The 18561-nt window shown below is 48.7% G+C and overlaps 1 protein-coding gene across 2 annotated transcripts in view; it reads right to left on the bottom strand.

Annotated features, from left to right (window-relative positions):
• QRICH1 (glutamine rich 1) overlaps positions 1–18561 on the bottom strand; it is a 75003-nt gene that overhangs the window by 1278 nt on the left and 55164 nt on the right. For both annotated transcript variants that reach the window (XM_075321480.1, XM_075321481.1), the window contains 4 exons: positions 8108–8222; positions 6135–6243; positions 4550–4704; positions 4372–4471 (listed from right to left, as the gene is read on the bottom strand). In XM_075321480.1, the coding sequence (XP_075177595.1) occupies positions 4372–4471; positions 4550–4704; positions 6135–6243; positions 8108–8222 (479 nt within the window). The remainder of the gene's footprint in view (positions 1–4371; positions 4472–4549; positions 4705–6134; positions 6244–8107; positions 8223–18561) is intronic.

Here is an 18561-nt window from a genome sequence, read left to right as displayed (position 1 = left end):
AATAAAGAAATAAATCTTGATGCTTTAAGGCTGCTTTTACACATCTGATGTTTTGCCGTGCGGCACAATCTAGCGGATTCCAGATGCCGCCGGATCCATTTTTATTTCGTCGTACACTTGTACTCGCGCCGGATTGTGCTGCATGGCCTTGCAATTTATCCGGCGTGCACCGGATCTGGTGTAAATAGCTGATCCGGCGGCTGGATAGGATGCTGATTTTTTTTTTTTTTTGCCGGAGACAAAAAAACACTACAAACGTATCGCGCCGGTCCGGCGGCGTGATTTACAATGAAAGCCTATGGACGCCGGATCCGGCGTAATGCAGCAAAAATTGGATACGGACGACAGATCCGTTTTTTTGAATGGAGCATGCTCAGTATCACAACGGATCCATCAAAAAAACTGAAGGAACTGATGGAAAAAACTAATGCAACTGATCCGTTTATTCGCCGGATCCGTCGCCTCAGATTTTTCGCCGGATCGTGCCTGATACCAAAAACCTGGTGTGTGAAAGCAGCGTTACTCTTTCAATGTGGATCTTGTGTCGGACCACCAGCAATCCTAAAAATCACTAAGCGCAGCTCTCTGCTATTTTCAGCACTCCTTTAGGGTTCTCTCACATCTGCGTATATAAAATTGCTCCGGTTTTCATTCCAAAGTGGGGAAAGTGAAATCTGTTTGGTATTCCAGATAATCAAAGTAAAAATACCCGGGCACTCCGAATGGTCAAAAAAACAAGAATAACTTTATCCTGCTAGGTAGTAATTCCCGTGTGTATAGCTGAAGAGGTTTTCAGTCACAGTAGAATAACCTTCATAAATTTACATGCTACTGGATGTGGAACCGCCTGGATGGGTGGCGTGGGTTGTGGACAGCGGTATCCACCACTATGTGGTCACTCACAAACCGGTGGATACCACTGTCACGGCACACGCCACTCATCCAGTAGCATGTAAATTTATGAAGGTCATTCTACTATGACTGAAAAAATCTTTAGCTATACACACGGGAATTGCTACCTAGCAGAATAAAATTAATTTTGTTTTTTGACTATTGGGAGTGCTCGGGTATTTCCTTCTTTGATTACAGATTTGGGTCCTACCGAAGCACCCGGAGAAAGCGCCAGAAGTGCTGTGCTGTACTGCATTGGAATTCCATATGTCATGCAAGTGCACAATGTTTCTCCTGCCTGGCAGCCATATGCAATGCGTTTTGTTTTGTTTTCTCAGCAGCTATTATTTTACAATCATTTACAGGACTAATTACAGTATATGCTACAGAATAGTCATGTATCTGTAACGGACAGCATATGGATGGTCTGTGTGCCATGTGTTTTTTATCTTGCACCTATTGACCAGCATTAGCGAGTCTCAGATGTTTTACGTAACCATACGCAGCATGCTGTGATTTTTATTTTCCTCAGGCCAAATAGAGCCGAGGGAAAAAAAAAAAAAATTGCAGATCAGCATTCATCGGTCCGATTTTTTTTTTTTCTGATTGCACTCGTCGTATTTATATAGAAGGGTGAGGTAACCCTAGATAATGAATAGTGGAGGTTGAGCATGCACATCTCCATCTCATTCTTGGGATTGTTCGAGGTCGCACTAGTTTACTCTTGCAATCAGTAAGTTATTTCCTATCCTTTGGATAGAAAATAACCTTCACTTCTGGAAATACCCCTTAAAGGGGTTATCCAACTTATTTTGCTTTTTTCTTGTCATTTCACTATTGGGCTACATTGGGGCAGGTAAGTAGATAGTAACTACCTACCTGCCCTGCTGTCAGCTCCTCTCCCCCGACAGAGCGGTCATGTGACCGTTCCTGCTGTGATGTCACGTCTACAGGGGCAGGACATTGTTGACGGGCTTCACAGCCACTTCATGTTAACACCCTGCTGGGCTGGTACCGTGCGTGGAGTCCCCGCCCACATTCCCCCGCAGCCTCCCACACATTCTGTAGTGCAGTGGTCTAAGATACTGCCGCTATGCTACATACGGCCCCTTGCTGATCACTGCCTGTGCTGGGGGTCAATGACAGCGCTTTATAACAGAAGACAGATTCCTTGGTTCTGTGCAGATGTGAGCTCTATATACAGCTACTGCAATGATCAGCCGCCAGCCAATCAAAGGCCAGCAGCGGATCACTGGAGAAGCTGCATAGAGAGCTCATCCCTGCACAACGTCTGGAAATCTGTCCTCTGATATAAAGCACAGTCAGCAGCGGCCCCTACACCGGCAGCATTCATCAAGAGAATCAGATTCCCGGGCGCTGCTCGGACACTGGCTCTGTATACAGCTATTGCAATGATCAGCCATCAGCCAATCAGAGGCAGCAACTGATCACTCACTAGAGAAGAGAGCTCCCATCTGAACAGCGCCAGGGAATCTGTCATATGTAAAGCGCTGTCACCTGCGGCCCCCGATGCTTCTTGCAGCACGCAGGCAGTGGTCCCCTTGCTGACCGCTGTCTGTGCTGGGGCTGCGCAGTCAGCGCTTTATATCAGAGGACAGATTTCCCAGCGCTGTTCAGATGGGAGCTCTGTATACAGCTACTGCAATGATCAGCCACCGGCCAATCAGAGGTAGCAGCTGATCATTGCAGTAGCTGTATACAGAGCTCCCATCTGAGCAGCACCAGGGAACCTGTCCTCTGATATAAAGCGCTGTCAGAGGCTGGACACCGAGGGAACAGGTGAGAAGGATTTGTGAAGTATGGCGCACAAGGGGGGCACTACTACATGATGGAAAAGGACCAGGAAAGGGGCCATTACTATAGGATGAGCAGGATGGGCACAAGGATGGGGCACATTACACGAAACGATGTGGACAAGAATGGGCACAGTACTACATTATATGTGCCCATATTGTGCTCTCCTAGATGTCTGTGCTAGGCAGAATACTGACAGCCAATGAGTGTGCAGAAGGTGGGCAGAGGGCGGGGCTGGACAGTGAGGCCGGGCTGTGACAGCTCTGACTGAGGTTTGGCAACCAAGGAAACAAAAGTAAAGTTTGGTTGAGCTGCATGTAAATAAAGAGCTGCAGAGAATAAAGTGATAATTCAAGAGGAACAAAAGTTAGAAACCAAAAAAATAAAATAATGTAGGGATGTTTTATATGACAATACAGCACAGCCTTGCGTAAAATATTTTTGGAGTTTGTCGGACAACTCCCTTAAGGACTGGGTAATTTTTTGTTTTTCATCTTCCAAGGGCCTTCACTTTTTAATTTTTCTAACAGCTGTACATAGAACTGTTATTTTGTGGGATGGGTTGTAGTTTTGAATGACACCATTCATTGTACTACAAAATTGGGGTGGGGGGAAATTAACAATGGGGTCAAATGAAAACATCCACCTCCCCACCAACTAACTGCAACTGATGATGAGCAAGTATTCTCGCCATTGCTTGTTACCCGATCGAGCATCGGTATTTAAAGGGAACCAATCATCAGGATTTTCATATATAACCTAAAGCCAGTGCTATACTGGCACTATCAGGCTGAGTCTATACATACCTGTAGTGGTCAGCTCGGATGTTTAGGTTTTGAAATCCAAGAAAGTAAACTTTATAAAATCAGCAGCTTCTTGAGTGACAGCAGCTGAGGATCAGATAATATCTGGGGGGTATTCAAGAGTTATCCCCTCGCCCTGTTAGAATTTGCATAAATATTATACAAATAGATTTAATTTTTCACTAGCAGGACCTGTGTGAGGTCATACCCATGTGACCAGAAGGGGCGGGGCCTCAGCAAACAGAAAGATGTTGCTTCCTGGTATCCGCTTTGTTGGCTGAGTCTCCGCCCCTTCTGGTCACATGGGTATGACCTCACACAGGTCCTGCTAGTGAAGGGTTAAGTCGATTGTATAATACTTATGCTAATTCTAACAGGGGGAGGGGATAAGTATGAATACCCCCCAGATATTATCTGATCCTCAGCTGCTGTCACTCAAGAAGCTGCTGATTTTATAAACTTTACTTTCTTGGATTTCAAAACCTATAAATCCTAACTGACCACTAAAACTATGTATAGAATCAGCCTGATGGTGCCAGTATAGCACTGGCTTTAGGTTACATATGAAAATTCTGGTGATTGGTTCCCTTTAAATCTGCTCGAGTTTTCCATTGACTTCTATTATACTCTGTACTCTATTCTCAATTGGTGAGCACGCTCGCTCATCACTACCTGCAACAACAGGTCAGAACGGTTCCGCCGATATCAAACTTGTAAAAGTTTTAAATTTTTAGAAGTTACAAAAACTATTCAGAAGTTTGTGGAAACTGTAACCACATTTTTGTTTCCCATGTATTGCAATTGTAGTTGGTTCATTCCTTATTTAATCCCCAAACAGAGAATCCCATGATGTTTTCCATACCATTTGAAGAGGTAGAAATCATAAAGTTTAATGGGACATCGCAGGGGATTTTCAGGATTCTCCGTTTGCTCGGCATACATGTCATCTGTAACTGGAAAACCTGAAATGAGAACAAGTTTGAATAATACATCATTGCCAAGTTATGGACACAAATCGTAGTCACAAGCCAAGATCATACCTTTCTGTTGCCCCGTCTGGTGGATTCCAAAGGCCTTAAGGTATCGGATGCTGGTGCTTTTATCTTTTGGGTTTGATGGATTCTTTTTAGTTTGTCTCAGGACCTTGGAGAAAGCCAATCTCAGGTGCTGGTCGACTGTTTTCAACAAAAAATATCTGGTTTGGGAGTGTAAATAAAAATAAAACTTAAAAAGGGAACCTGTCAGTAAAAAATCCCCCCCAAAACAGCATTTACCTGCAGTCAGGATGACACTCTCTGCAGAGCAGACCACCAGTCAAGAAGCGGGTGGAGTGACTGCAGTGCGCTCAGTGTAGTGAGCACTGCATGTTCTCAGACCCCCACGCCGCCCTGATGACTGGAAGCAAGCGGCTACAGGGAGAACATAACTTCATTTTCTCCCTGTAGCCAAACTTTCAATTAGGCTGCTGTACACGTTTAAAAACTATTTTCTTGCAGATTAGCAGTATGGCTACAGCTAAACAGTTCATTTTTACAGTTTTGCATGCTTTTTAAATTCATGCTTATTTTTACACTTCTGTTTAATGTCATTGTGACACAAGCCTGTGAGGGTAACACAATGAGTCCTAACTGCAAACTCGGCTGGATATTTTTTGCTTAATGCTTGATGCCCCAAAATGAGACTACTTTTGGTTTTTTTCCATGTCAAAATGTTTAAATGATGCCAATTTTTTGATAAATGGTTAGCACAACCAAACAGATACATGGTGGCATAAGTTATAGCAGCAATGTACAGCAGTCCATGACAAGGGCAGCTGAAAGATGAGCCAAAGTTTACTGAGACTGCACAACTTAAGTCTGGGTGAATTTCCAATCAGTATACAGACAACCTTGGAGTCCTAGCTAGGTCCCCCCAGGGTTGACTGCACAGGGGTACACAAGTCCATTAACTATGTAAACAGCTAACTTGACAATCGAAGGGCGAGGAGGTCCTCTTCAGTCGGTCATGCCACTCTCTTGACAGCAGTGATGAAATGGTTAAAGGGAACCTGTTGGCTGATTCATAGTGGCCAAACCATGGACAGGATGAATCAGACACTGGTCCCTATATTGCACATGTATGCTTTGCTCTTAAACACTGCAACATTTGAGAGAGAACAGTCTTAAAAATGACAGCCGAGGCTCACGCTAATAGTATATGTAATCAAAGGTTTTCATGTTAGCTTCTCCGAGCTCACAAAAATGTATGGCTCCGTATACTTTTGCGTGTAACGGTCCAGTCCCAGCAGCTAGAACAGGAGCTAGTGTGTCTGACAGCTGGGTACTAGCTCCTGGTGGTGTGTCCTCCATTCTTCACTTATTCTACAGTGCCATAAAAAAGTACGGTACTCTAGAACGCGGCCTTTAAACTCCAGTAATTATAAGGGTAAATGTCAGAGCATCCAACAAAGTGTCATCTATCAGGGTAGTCCTACCGTCCCGATAGGACACCTCTACTAGATATTCTATAGAGAGCAGCTATATACTCATGCCATGATACAGTACTGTGCAGTGTATACTGGTAATCCCCTATTGACAGTACAGGACACCCGTATACGCATACATGGCACACCCTGTACAGACTTACTTTGTGTTAAAAAACATAAGTGTAGTAAGTAATGTAGCAGGAGAATGGGCACCCAGCTGTTTGCACTCCCACAGCATCTCCTCTGTCACATGGCTGGGAATGATGAAACCTGGAAAACAATATTCAAAATTAATCTCATGAAATAAATATACAAAAAGTAATAGACAATATGCTGCAATACTGCAGAATATAATAACCGCCCATAGCAAGACTTCACGGGAATACAAGGATAGCATTGACTGGGGAGCCCCCTTGCCTTCCACCCTATATTGGTAGATTTAAAGGGGTTTTCCCACCTTGGACATAATAGGAATCTGTTGTATGGCTGCGTAAAGTCTTGGAGGCAAATATTAACCCCTTCAGCCCCCGGGCATTTTGTGTTTTTCTGGTTTTTTTTGTTTTTTTTTTTTTTTACTCTGTTTCTTCCAAGAGCCATAACTTTTTTTATTTTTCTGTCAATCTTGACATATGAGGGCTTGTTTTTTTGCGGGACGAGTTGTACTTTTAAATGAAACCATAAGTTTTACCATATGGTGTACTGGAAAACAGCAAAAAAAAATTCCAAGTGCGGAAAAATTGCAAAAAAAAAAAAAAAAGTGTGATCGCACAATAGTTTTTGGGATATTTTATTCACAGTGTTCACTATATGGTAAAACTGATGTGTCATTGTGATGCCCGCGGTCGGTGCTCGTTTGTAGACACCAAACATGAATAGGTTTACTTGTATTTAAGGGGTTAGAAAAAATTCGCAAGCTTGTCCAAAAAAAGTGGCGCACATTTTGCGCCATTTTCCAAAACCCGTAGCGTTCACATTTTTCGGGATCTGAGGCTCAGTGACGGCTTATTTTTTTTTGCGACTCGAGCTGATGTTTTTAACGGTACCATTTTTGCGCAGATGCTACGTTTTGATCGCCTGTTATTGCATTTTTGCGTAAAATTAATTTACGGCGACCAAAAAAAAAACAAAAAAAAAAAAACAAACAAAAACGTAATTTTGGAGTTTGGAATTTTTTTTGCCGCTACGCCGTTTACTGATCAGGCCAATTGATTTTATATTTTGATAGATCGGGCATTTGTGAACGCGGCGATACCAAATGTGTATTTTTTAACCCTTTAATTTTCAATGGGGTGAAAGGGGGGTGATTTGAACTTTTAGGTTTTTTTAATTTTTTAAAACTTTTTTTTTTTTTTAACTTTCTTTATTTTACTAGTCCCCCTAGGGGGCTATAGCGAACAGCAATCCGATCGCTCTGCACTATCTGCAGAGCACAGCTACAGAGCACAGAACTGCAGATTTGGTGCTTTACTTTCAGTGCCGGCTGTATTCCGGCATTGAGAGGAAGTGACTCATGTTAGCTACAGGCGTCATCACATGACCCTGTGCTATCATGGCAACCACCGGAAGTCACGTGATCATGTCACGTGACTTCCGATGGGGGCGGGGTAAGTCATTGTAATGGCGGTGTGCATATACATCTTTTGGCAGCGAGATGTAAGGGGTTAATGGTCCACCGATTCCACCCGCGACTAGCAGGCACACATTTCAGCTGTTGAAAACAGCTGATATATGCGCGGATCGCCGCGTCCTGCCCACGGCAGGGGGCGGGGATTAACCTCACACTATCCATGACGCACCCAGTACGTCATGGGTCGTTAAGGGGTTAAAAGGGTGCCTCAACTTTCATCACTGCTTGGGCCGACACATGAGAAGTAGGATAAGGAGACATTTTTTCACTCTGGAAGATCCTACGTGTGTACTGGTCAAAGCAGTCATAAAAGATGCAAGATTCTTCAGGTAAATCTGGGAAGAGCAATGGGAAAGGAGAGCAAGGAGGGACAATGCCTTAGAAGAACAGTAAAAATTTCCCCCTTTGAGCAGATGGGGTCATAAATCCACACGCAAAACCCTTCAAGCATCAAGATGTGTAACTTTTCCGGAATATTAACCAATTACAGAATATTGGATTGCTTACCGAGGGTTGTAATTCTTGGCTGAAATGTCGTCAGGACTTGGTGAAACCACTCCGTGAACCTAATATAGTAAGGGTCTGAAAATATATCGTCTACTCTTCCATTTTCACAAAGGTACTGGAATGAAAGATTATATACACGTTAACCCCTTCACCCTCAGCCACTAAAACACCCTAATGACCGGGCCATTTTTGGCAATTCTGACCAGTGTCACTTTGACAGGTTATAACTCTGGAACGAGTCAACGGATCCCGGCAATTCTGACAATTTTTTTCGTGACATATTGTACTTCATGATAGTGGTAAATTTAGTATATTTTTTGCGTTTGTGAAAATTTCGGAAATTTGGCAAAAATTTTGAACTTTGAAATTTTATGCCTATAAATCTGAGATAGGTCACAAAATAGTTGCTAAATAACATTTCTTTTTCGCTCCTAATTGGGAGACCCAGACAATTGGGTGTATAGCTACTGCCTCCGGAGGCCGCACAAAGTACTACACTTAAAAGTGTAAGGACCCTCCCCTTCTGGCTATACACCCCCCCGTGGGAGCACGGGTCCTTCAGTTTTTTGCTTTGTGCGAAGGAGGTCAGACACGCACGCATAGCTCCACTGTTTAGTCAGCAGCAGCTGCTGACTATGTCGGATGGAAGAAAAGAGGGCCCATACAGGGTCCCCAGCATGCTCCCTTCTCACCCCACTTTCTGTCGGTGGTGCTTGTTAAGGTTGAGGTACCCATTGCGGGTACGGAGGCTGGAGCCCACATGCTGATTCCTTCCCCATCCCCATTAGGGCTCTGGGCGAAGTGGGATTTTACCGGTCTCCAGGCACAGAGACCGTGCTCCATCCGCAGCCCCTGGAGAAGCCGCTGGATTTGGAGCTGAGTATCGTCAGGGACATGGCCCTGCTCCGTCAAGGTACTCCGTGTCCCTGTGCATACGCGCGCACACCGCAGCATTGCTGGGTGTGTTAGTGCGCCGGGGACATCAGCGCTGCTGCGCTTGTGCCATTTCCTCACTTCAGCTTAGCTGAGTGGGTAGACTCGGGGAGAACGGTCGCGCCGGCCGCTGGGACTGCGACGCGGCTGGGACTTGTGGTGCGCCGGGGACTTCCGCGCTGGCCGTGCATATATCACGGCCGCGCTTATTACTACAGTCCCCGGCTTTTGCGGCCTAGTTCGTTCGTTCCCGCCTCCGCACCTGCCAGTCAGGAGGAGGGCGGGACGCTGTACAGAGCATCAGCGCTGAGGGCTGGAGTCTTTTTTACATACTCCAGCCCTCACACCAGGCACAGTAGGACGCAGTTTCCCGCTCTTTGTTTGTGGCACGCCCACGGTCCGCCCCTCTTCACAGAACGCCGGCAGCCATTCCTGCCTGCACGCTGAGCTGCAGAGGGGAGACGGGGAGACCCAGACACGGGATTCTACGGCCTCATACCCGCTGTTCAGCGGGCGGTAAGCAGCCCTCAAGGGCTCACCCCCACTTGTGCCGTTTGTATACTGAGTATTTTGTGTTTGCAAATACTTTGTACTGTACGGTCGCTGGTGATTCTCGGCTATATACCCTCCTAGATTACAAGGAGGCAACAGCATGTCGTCCGCTAAACGCAAGGGTGCCAAGGCACAGACATTATATTCTGCCTGTACCGCATGTGCGGCTGCTCTACCGGCAGGTTCCACTGACCCCCATTGTGTGCAGTGCTCGGCCCCTGTGGCACTTGCACAGCCGGGGCCTCTGCTGGACGTGACCCAGAGTGTACCACCTGTGAATGCTGTCCAGGTGACAGGAACGGAGTTTGCAGCTTTTGCTGACAGATTGTCTATGACCATGTCAAAGATTCTTGAAACATTGCAGTCTAGACCAGTAACTCAGACCATGGACACTGTGGCATCATTGCTCCCTGGTCCCCCTCAGCTGGCACACTTCCAAGCTCCGGGGGTGTCACATGCACCCCAGGGTGACGATTCTGACTCGGACAACAGTCCCAGACAACCTAAGCGGGCTCGTTATGAGGGGCCCTCAACTTCGTCTCACTGGTCAGGATCCCAGCGGGACGAATCTATGGGTGATGAGGCGGATGTAACTGATCAAGATTCTGATCCTGGGTCCGCTCTCAATCTGGATACACCGGATGGTGACGCCATAGTGAATGATCTTATAGCGTCCATCAATAGGATGTTAGATATTTCTCCGCCAGCTCCTACTGAGGAGGAGGCAGCTTCACAGCAGGAGAAATTCCATTTCAGATACCCCAAGCGTAAATTAAGCACTTTTCTGGACCACGCTGACTTTAGAGATGCAATCCAGAAACACCACGCTTATCCTGAGAAGCGGTTTTCTAAACGGCTTAAAGATACACGCTATCCTTTTCCCCCTGACGTGGTCAAGGGTTGGACCCAGTGTCCCAAGGTGGACCCTCCAATCTCCAGGCTTGCAGCTAGATCCTTAGTTGCAGTAGAAGATGGAGCGGCACTTAAAGATGCCACTGACAGGCAGATGGAGCTCTGGCTGAAATCCATCTATGAAGCTATTGGAGCGTCGTTGGCGTCAGCTTTCGCAGCCGTATGGGCACTCCAAGCTATTTCAGCTGGGCTTATACAAGTCGACTCGGTCACACGTACATCTGCCCCGCAGGTGGCACCATTGACCTCTCAAATGTCTGCATTCGCGTCTTACGCGATTAATGCTGTCCTGGACTCTACGAGCCGTACGGCGGTGGCGTCAGCCAACTCCGTGGTTTTGCGCAGGGCCCTGTGGTTGAGAGAATGGAAAGCAGATTCTGCTTCCAAGAAGTGCTTAACCAGTTTGCCCTTTTCTCGTGACCGATTGTTTGGGGAGCGTTTGGATGAAATCATTAAACACTCCAAGGGTAAGGACTCATCCTTACCTCAACACAGACAAAACAAGCCCCAACAAAGGAGGGGTCAGTCTGGTTTTCGGTCCTTTCGAGGCTCAGGCAGGTCCCAATTCTCCTCGTCCAAAAGGACTCAAAAGGATCAGAGAGGTTCCAAAAAAGACAGCAGGAAGAACCGTTACCAAGACGGCTTCCTCATGACTCTCAGCCTCCTCTCTCCGCATCCTCGGTCGGTGGCAGGCTCTCCCGCTTTGGCGGCATTTGGCTGTCACAGGTCAAAGACCGTTGGGTGAGGGACATTCTGTCTCACGGGTACAGGATAGAGTTCAGCTCTCGTCCTCCAACTCGTTTCTTCAGAACTTCCCCACCGCCCGACCGAGCCGATGCTCTGCTGCAGGCGGTGGCCGCTCTAAAGGCGGAAGGAGTGGTGACTTCCGTTCCTCTTCAGGAACAAGGTCACGGTTTTTACTCCAATCTGTTTGTGGTGCCAAAGAAGGACGGGTCCTTTCGGCCCGTCCTGGATCTAAAATTGCTCAACAAACACGTAAAAACCAGGAGGTTCCGGATGGAATCTCTCCGCTCCGTCATAGCCTCAATGTCTCAAGGAGATTTCTTAGCATCAATAGACATCAAGGATGCTTATCTTCACGTGCCGATTGCGCCAGAGCATCAGCGTTTTCTACGCTTCGTTCTAGAAAGCGAACACCTGCAGTTCGTAGCGTTACCTTTCGGGCTGGCAACAGCCCCTCGGGTCTTCACCAAGGTCATGGCAGCAGTAGTAGCTGTCCTGCACTCGCAGGGTCACTCCGTGATCCCGTATTTGGACGATCTACTTATAAAGGCACCCTCTCAAGAGGCATGCCAACACAGTCTGAACGTGGCACTGAAGACTCTCCAGAGTTTCGGGTGGATTATCAACTTTTCAAAGTCAAATCTAACCCCGACCCAATCACTAACATATCTTGGCATGGAGTTTCATACTCTCTCAGCGATAGTGAAGCTTCCACTGGACAAGCAGTGCTCTCTGCAGACAGGGGTGCAATCTCTCCTGCAGAACCAGTCCCACTCATTGAGGCGCCTCATGCATTTCCTAGGGAAGATGGTGGCAGCAATGGAAGCAGTCCCTTTCGCGCAGTTTCATCTGCGCCCTCTACAATGGGACATTCTCCGCCAATGGGACGGGAAGTCGACGTCACTCGACAGGGATGTCTCCCTCTCTCAGGCAACCAAGGACTCTCTCCGATGGTGGCTTCTTCCCACCTCATTGTCAAAAGGAAAGTCGTTCCTACCCCCATCCTGGGCGGTGGTCACGACAGATGCGAGCCTATCAGGGTGGGGAGCAGTGTTTCTTCACCACAGGGCTCAGGGTACGTGGACTCAGAGAGAGTCCACCCTTCAGATCAATGTTCTGGAAATCAGAGCAGTCTATCTTGCTCTGCGAGCCTTCCAACAGTGGCTGGAGGGCAAGCAGATCCGGATTCAGTCGGACAATTCCACAGCGGTGGCGTACATCAACCACCAAAGGGGGAACACGCAGTCGACAAGCCTTTCAAGAAGTCCGGCGGATTCTGACGTGGGTGGAAAACACAGCATCCACCATATCCGCAGTTCACATCCCAGGCGTGGAAAACTGGGAAGCAGACTTTCTCAGTCGCCAGGGCATGGACGCAGGGGAATGGTCCCTTCACCCAGACGTGTTTCAGGAGATCTGTCGCCGCTGGGGGATGCCGGACGTCGACCTGATGGCGTCACGGCACAACAACAAGGTCCCGGTTTTCATGGCACGGTCTCACGATCACCGAGCTCTGGCGGCAGACGCCTTAGTTCAGGATTGGTCGCAGTTCCGACTACCTTATGTGTTCCCACCTCTGGCATTATTGCCCAGAGTGATCCGCAAAATCAGGTCCGACTGCCGTTGCGCCATTCTCGTCGCTCCAGACTGGCCAAGGAGGTCGTGGTACCCGGATCTGTGGCATCTCACGGTAGGACAACCGTGGGCGCTACCAGGCCGTCCAGACTTGCTGTCTCAAGGGCCGTTTTTCCATCTGAATTCTGCGGCCCTGAACCTGACTGTGTGGCCATTGAGTCCTGGATCCTAGGGACCTCAGGTTTATCTCATGATGTTGTTGCCACCATGAGACAGGCTAGGAAACCATCCTCCGCCAAGATCTACCACAGAACGTGGAAGATATTCTTATCTTGGTGCTCTGCTCAGGGAGTTTCTCCCTGGCCATTTGCATTGCCTATTTTTCTTTCCTTCCTGCAGTCTGGGTTGGAAAAAGGTTTGTCGCTTAGCTCCCTTAAAGGACAAGTTTCTGCGCTATCCGTATTCTTTCAGAAGCGCCTGGCGCGACTTCCTAAGGTACGCACGTTCCTGCAAGGGGTTTGTCATATCATTCCCCCTTACAAGCGGCCATTGGAACCCTGGGATCTGAACAAGGTTCTGATTGCTCTCCAGAAGCCACCTTTCGAGCCTATGAAGGAGATTTCCTTTCCTCGGCTTTCACAGAAAGTGGCTTTTCTGGTGGCGGTCACGTCTCTTCGGAGAGTGTCAGAGCTGGCGGCGTTATCTTGCAAATCTCCCTTCCTGGTGTTTCACCAAGACAAGGTAGTACTGCGTCCAATTCCAGAGTTTCTTCCCAAGGTGGTATCTTCCTTTCATCTCAATCAGGATATCACTTTACCATCTTTGTGTCCGCATCCAGTTCACCAATTTGAAAAGGGTTTACATCTGTTGGACCTGGTGAGAGCACTCAGGATCTACATTTCCCGCACGGCGTCTCTGCGCCGTTCGGATGCACTCTTTATCCTGGTCGCTGGTCAGCATAAAGGGTCGCAAGCTTCCAAATCCACCCTTGCGCGGTGGATCAAGGAACCAATTCTACACGCCTACCGTTCTGCTGCGCTTCCGTCTCCTTCTGGACTGAAGGCCCATTCTACCAGAGCCGTGGGTGCGTCCTGGGCATTACGGCATCAGGCTACGGCTCAGCAGGTGTGCCAGGCGGCTACCTGGTCGAGTCTGCACACTTTTACCAAGCATTATCAGGTGCATACCTACGCTTCGGCGGATGCCAGCCTAGGTAGACAAGTCTTGCAGGCGGCGGTGGCCCACCTGTAAGGAAGGGCTGCCTGACAGCCCGATCGCGAGGTATTATTTTACCCACCCAGGGACTGCTTTTGGACGTCCCAATTGTCTGGGTCTCCCAATTAGGAGCGAAAAAGAAGAAAGGAATTTTGTTTACTTACCGTAAATTCCTTTTCTTCTAGCTCCAATTGGGAGACCCAGCACCCGCCCTGTTTTTCTGAGGGTATTTGTTTTTCGGGTGCACATGTTGTTCATGTTAATAACTTACGTTCTCCGATATTGTTTATCGGATTGAATTTGTTTTTGAAACAGTTATTGGCTTTCCTCCTTCTTGCTTTTGCACTAAAACTGAAGGACCCGTGCTCCCACGGGGGGGTGTATAGCCAGAAGGGGAGGGGCCTTACACTTTTAAGTGTAGTACTTTGTGCGGCCTCCGGAGGCAGTAGCTATACACCCAATTGTCTGGGTCTCCCAATTGGAGCTAGAAGAAAAGGAATTTACGGTAAGTAAACAAAATTCCCTTTCTTTTTCGCTCCTAATTGGGAGACCCAGACAATTGGGTGTATAGCTATTGCCTCCGGAGGCCACACAAAGTATTACACTTAAAAGTGTAAGGCCCCTCCCCTTCTGGCTATACACCCCCAGTGGGATCACTGGCTCACCAGTTTTGTGCTTTGTGCGAAGGAGGCAACACATCCACGCATAGCTCCACTGTTTAGTCAGCAGCAGCTGCTGACTATGTCGGATGGAAGAAAAGAGGGCCCATACAGGGCTCCCAGCATGCTCCCTTCTCACCCCACTTCATGTCGGAGGTGTTTGTTAAGGTTGAGGTACCCATTGCGGGTACGGAGGCTGGAGCCCACATGCTGCTTCCTTCCCCATCCCTTTTTACAGGGCTCTGGGTGAAGTGGGATTCTATCGGTCTCCAGGCACTGAGACCGTGCTCCATCCACAGCCCCTGGTATCTGCTGGACATGGAGCGGAGTATCTTCAGGGACATGGCCCTGCTACATGGAGGTACTCTGTGTCCCTGTGGGGACCGCGCAGACACACGGCAGCACTGCTGGGTGTGTTAGTGCGCCAGGGACAGCGGCGCTGTCCGCACTAGTGCCATCGCACACCACAGCGTTGCTGGGTGTGTTAGTGTATTGGGTGACTACTGCGCTAACCGCCGCTGCCACTTTTATTTAAGGCGCCGCTGGGATTTGTGGTGCGCCGGGGACTTCCGCGCCGGCCAGCACTGATATGCCGGCCGCGCTTATTAACTCGAGTCCCCGGCTTCTGGGCCTAGTCTCCCTTCGTTACCGCCCACAGGCCTGACAGTCAGGGTAGGGGCGTGACGCTGCATAGCACAGCAGCGCTGAGAGCTGGAGTATGTTTTGCATACTCCACCCCTCTCACTGTGTGCACTGTGAAACCGGATTCCCGCACTTTCTCAGGCACGCCCACGGCTTCCTTCTCTACAAGGACGCCGGCAGCCATTAGTGTCAGTTTCTGTACGATACAGAGACAAGTGTGGAAGACCCTGGCATTCTGATAGTCACACAATCGCTGCAACAGGCGTTAAGCAGCACCTGTGGTGCTAACCCCACTAGTGCAGAAGTGCACTTATAGATATGCTTGTACTATATACATTGCACTGTTTGGTCGCACGTTGTATATACCCTCCTGGATTGTGCGGAGGAGTTATCAGCATATTCTCTGTGTAAAACAAAGGTGCAGAACCACATGTTTTTCTATGCAGCCGGTACAGCATGTACGGCTATACGGCCGGCAGGTTACATAGACCCCCATTATGTCTAACTCAGCCGGAGTCTCTGCTAATGGCCAGAGGATGAGGACGGTGTCTGCAGTATTTACTGACAGATTTTCTGAGACTATGGCTATGATACTAGAAGCCTAGCAGTCCGGACATGTCTCTCACAACATGGGCACTGTTGAATCATTGATCCATGGCCCCCCTCAGTGTGAACAACTAACAGCTCCGAGAGTGTCACACGCATCCCAGAGTCACGGCTCTGCACAGACGTCAGTCCCAGACGGCCTAAGCGGGCTCACTATGAGCGGCCCTCGGTTTCATCAGGGTCCTAGCAGAAGGACTCTCTGTGTAATGAGGCGGAAGTAGCGGCTCAGGATTCTGATCCTGAGACCGCTCTCAATCTGGATACACCTAATGGTGACGCCATAGTGAATACTCTTATAGCGTACATCAATAGAATGTTGGTTATTTCTCACCCAGCTCCTCCAGTGGAGGAGTCAGCTTCACGTATTTTTCTGGACCACTCTGCCTTCAGAGAGGCAGTCCAGGAACACCACACTTATCCAGATATGCGCTTCTCCAAACGTCTTAGGATACACGTTATCCCTGCCCCCTGACGTGGTCAAGGACTGGACCCAGTGTCCCAAGCGGCATCCTCCAATCTCCAGGCTTGTAGCTAGATCCATAGTTGCAGTGGGAGATGGAGCTGCACTTAAAGATGCCACTGACAGACAGATGGATCTCTGGTCTAAATCCATCTATGAGACTGTCGGCGCACCGTTGGCCCCAGCATTCTCACCCTTGGGGCACTCCAAGCTATTTCAGCTTGTCTTACACAGATTGACACGGTTACACGTACATCTGTGCCGCAGGTGGCATCCTTAACCTCTCAAATGTCTGCATTTGTTTCTTACGCGATTCAGGTTGCCCTAGACTCTGCGAACCGTACGGCAGTAGCCTACGCTGCTCCGTGTTTTTAAGCAGAGCCTCGTCTGCTCGTTAAGTGAATGGAAGGCAGATTCTGCTTCCAAAAAAGGTTGCTTAACCAGTTGCCTTTTTCTGCTGACCGACTGTTTGGTGAGCGTTTGGATGTAACCATTAAACAGTCCAGGGGTAAGGATTCATCCTTTCCTCAGCCCGGACACAACAAACCCCAACAGAGCAGGAGGCAGTCGTGGTTTCGGTCTTTTCGAGGCTCGGGCAGGTCCCATTTTTCCTCGTCCAATGTGGACTCAAAAGGATCAGAGGAGCTCAGATTCTTGGCGGGCTCAGTCACGCCCAAAAAAGAGACAGTCTGAAAACCCGCTTCCAAGGCGGCTTCCTCATGACTTGCGGCCTCCTCTCTCCGCATCCTCGGTCGGTAGCAGGCTCACCCGCCTTGGCGATATTTAGCTGCCATAGGTCAATGACCGTTGGGTGTGAGACATTCTGTCTCACGGGTACAGGATAGAGCTCACTTCTCGTCCTCCAACTCGATTCTTCAGAACTTCTCCACCTCCCGGCCGAGCCGCTGCTCTTCTGCAAACAGGGTGCACTCTATAGGCAGAAAGAGTGATGACCCCCGTTCCTCTTCAGGAACAAGGTCACGGTTTTTACCCCAGATTATTTGCGGTGCCTATAAGAACGGGCCGTTCCGTCCCGTTCTGGATCTAAAACTGCTCAGCAAGCTCGTGGACACCAGGCGGTTCCGGATGTAATCCCTCCGCCATGTCATCGCCTCAATGTCCCAAGGAGATTTCCTAGCATCATTAGGCATCAAGGATGCTTATCCACACGTGCCGATTGATCCAGAGCACTAGCGTTTCTACGCTTCGTTATAGCAGACGAACACCTTCTGTTCGTAGCTCTACCTTCCGGCTAGCGACAGTCCCACTGGTCTTCGCCAAGGTCAGGGCAGCAGTAGTCACAGTCCTGCACTCTCAGGGTCACTCTGTGATCCCATATTTAGACGATCTACTTGTCAAGGCACTCTCTTAGGAAACATGCCGACACTGCCCGAACGTTGCGCTGGAGACTCTCTAGAGTGTTGGGTGGATCATCAACTTTTTGAAGTCAGATCCGACCCCGACCCTATCGCTAACATATCTAGGCATGGAGTTTCATACTCTCTCAGCGATAGTGAAGCTTCCGCTAGACAAACAGCATTCACTACGGGCTGCAATCTCTTCTTTAAGAACCAGTCGCACACATTGAGACGCCTCATGCACTTCCTACGTAAGATGGTAGCAATGGAGGCAGTTCTTTTCGCGCAGTTTCATCTGCGTCCACTACAATGTGACATTCTCCGCCAATGGGACGGGGAGTCGACCTCCCTCAACAGAGTCGTCTTTCTTTCTCAGGCGGCCAAGGAATCTCTACGGTGGTGGCTTCTTCCCACCTCATGGTCAAAAAGAAGGTCCTTCCTATCCCCATCCTGGGCGATAGTTACGACAGACGCGAGTCTTTCAGGGTGGGGAGCAGTTTTTCTCCACCACAGCGCTCAGGGTACGTGGACTCAGCAAGAGTCCACCCTTCAGATCAATGTTCTTGAACACAGAGCAGTGTATCTTGCCCTACAAACCTTCCAACAGCAGCTGGACAGCAAGCAAATCCGACTTCAGTCGGACAACTCCACAGCGGTGGCATACATCAACCACCAAGGAAGAACGCGCAACCGGCAAGCCTTCCAGGAAGTCCGGCAGGTTCTGATGTGGGTGGAAGACACGGCATCCACCATATCCACAGTTCACATCCCAGGCGTGGAAAACTAGGAAGCTGACTT

Source organism: Anomaloglossus baeobatrachus, chromosome 8, assembly GCF_048569485.1.
Source record: "Anomaloglossus baeobatrachus isolate aAnoBae1 chromosome 8, aAnoBae1.hap1, whole genome shotgun sequence".
NCBI classification, from domain to species: domain Eukaryota; kingdom Metazoa; phylum Chordata; class Amphibia; order Anura; family Aromobatidae; genus Anomaloglossus; species Anomaloglossus baeobatrachus.
This window is presented reverse-complemented; position numbering and strand designations above follow the sequence as displayed.